The 1,475-nt window shown below is 43.7% G+C and overlaps 1 protein-coding gene across 1 annotated transcript; it reads left to right on the forward strand.

Annotated features, from left to right (window-relative positions):
- The first annotated feature begins 521 nt into the window (after positions 1-521).
- On the forward strand, positions 522-1,475 carry LOC125361788 (olfactory receptor 52N5). The gene has a single exon (XM_048360390.1). It carries the CDS (start codon positions 522-524, stop codon positions 1,473-1,475), a length of 954 nt encoding a protein of 317 aa, XP_048216347.1.

Here is a 1,475-nt window from a genome sequence, read left to right on the forward strand (position 1 = left end):
ACATTAAGATATATGGGCTTCATGATAGCACTTTCTATCACTAAAAGGTTTAGAGATAATATTTTAGAAAAAAATTATAGAACAATAATCGCAATACAGAAGAATAAATAGGAAATCCAATCCTGGGCTTAGCTTATTACTAAAATTCCTCTCTAGGAAATTGGCAAAAGTGTTACCCAGATACCGGACAGGATTCTATTTTGTGCCCTAGCACCTAAATTCCTCAAATAAGAGTTACTGAGTCAGCCAGCAATAGGAGGGGTAGCAACAAAGCAAAACACAGAGACAAAGCAAGTATCATCTTCTCAGGATCTAAGCATGTGGATTTTTCTGGAAGACAATACCAAGTGATATGCTAAAGATGCCTGTTATCTGTTTTGGCCGTCAGGGGAAACCGTGGGTACTGCCAACAGAAATTTAAGTTTTCCTTTGCAAAGGTCTGAATCAACTTTCTATTTCATTGTTTCAGCAGGTTAGAAATTTCTGGAGGAAAAAGATAGACTTTCTTTGCAGAATCAGTTATGCTGGTTGCCAACAATTCCTATGTGGCTCCTGATTCTTTTATTCTGAATGGAATCCCTGGTCTGGAAGCATTCCACGTGTGGATCTCCCTCCCACTCTGCACAATGTATGTGATCGCCCTAGCGGGCAACCTTGGCCTCGTATACCTCATTTATAATGAGGAACCCTTACACCGCCCCATGTATTTCTTTCTGGCCATGCTTTCCCTCATTGACCTGCTGACCTGCTCAACCACCCTCCCCAATGCACTCTGCATCTTCTGGTTCAACCTGAAGGAAATTAACTTCAATGCGTGCTTAGTTCAGATGTTCTTTGTCCATGGGTTCACAGGTGTGGAGTCCGGGGTGCTCATGCTCATGGCTCTGGACCGTTATGTAGCTATTTGCTATCCACTGCGTTATGCCACCATCCTTACCAACACCGTCATTGCCAAAGCGGGGCTTGCCACCTTCCTCAGAGGTGTGTTGCTGATGATTCCCTTTCCATTCCTGGTCAAGCGTTTACCGTTCTGCCAAAGCAACATCATATCCCATACATACTGCGACCACATGTCTGTAGTAAAGTTATCCTGTGCCAGCATCAAGGTCAATGTCATCTACGGTCTGATGGTGGCACTCCTGATCGGAGTGTTTGACATCTGTTGTATATCTGTGTCTTACACCATGATCCTCAAGGCAGTCATCACTCTCTCGTCCTCAGATGCACGACAGAAGGCCTTCAGTACCTGCACCGCTCATATATCTGCTATCATCATCACTTACGTCCCAGCATTCTTCACTTTCTTCACTCATCGTTTTGGGGGTCACACCATCCCCCCTTCTCTTCACATCATTGTGGCTAATCTTTATCTTCTTCTTCCCCCAACTCTCAATCCCATAGTTTATGGAGTAAAAACTAAACAGATCCGAGATAGTGTCATGAGGTTTTTTCAGGGTGAGAAAGTTACAAAGTGA

Source organism: Perognathus longimembris, chromosome 13 (assembly GCF_023159225.1).
Source record: "Perognathus longimembris pacificus isolate PPM17 chromosome 13, ASM2315922v1, whole genome shotgun sequence".
In the NCBI taxonomy this organism is placed as follows: Eukaryota; Metazoa; Chordata; class Mammalia; order Rodentia; family Heteromyidae; genus Perognathus; species Perognathus longimembris.

What these genes read in the sequence shown, in the direction of transcription:
- LOC125361788 (XM_048360390.1), top strand. Translation starts at nt 522, where the DNA reads ATGCTGGTTGCCAACAATTCCTATGTGGCTCCTGATTCTTTTATTCTG.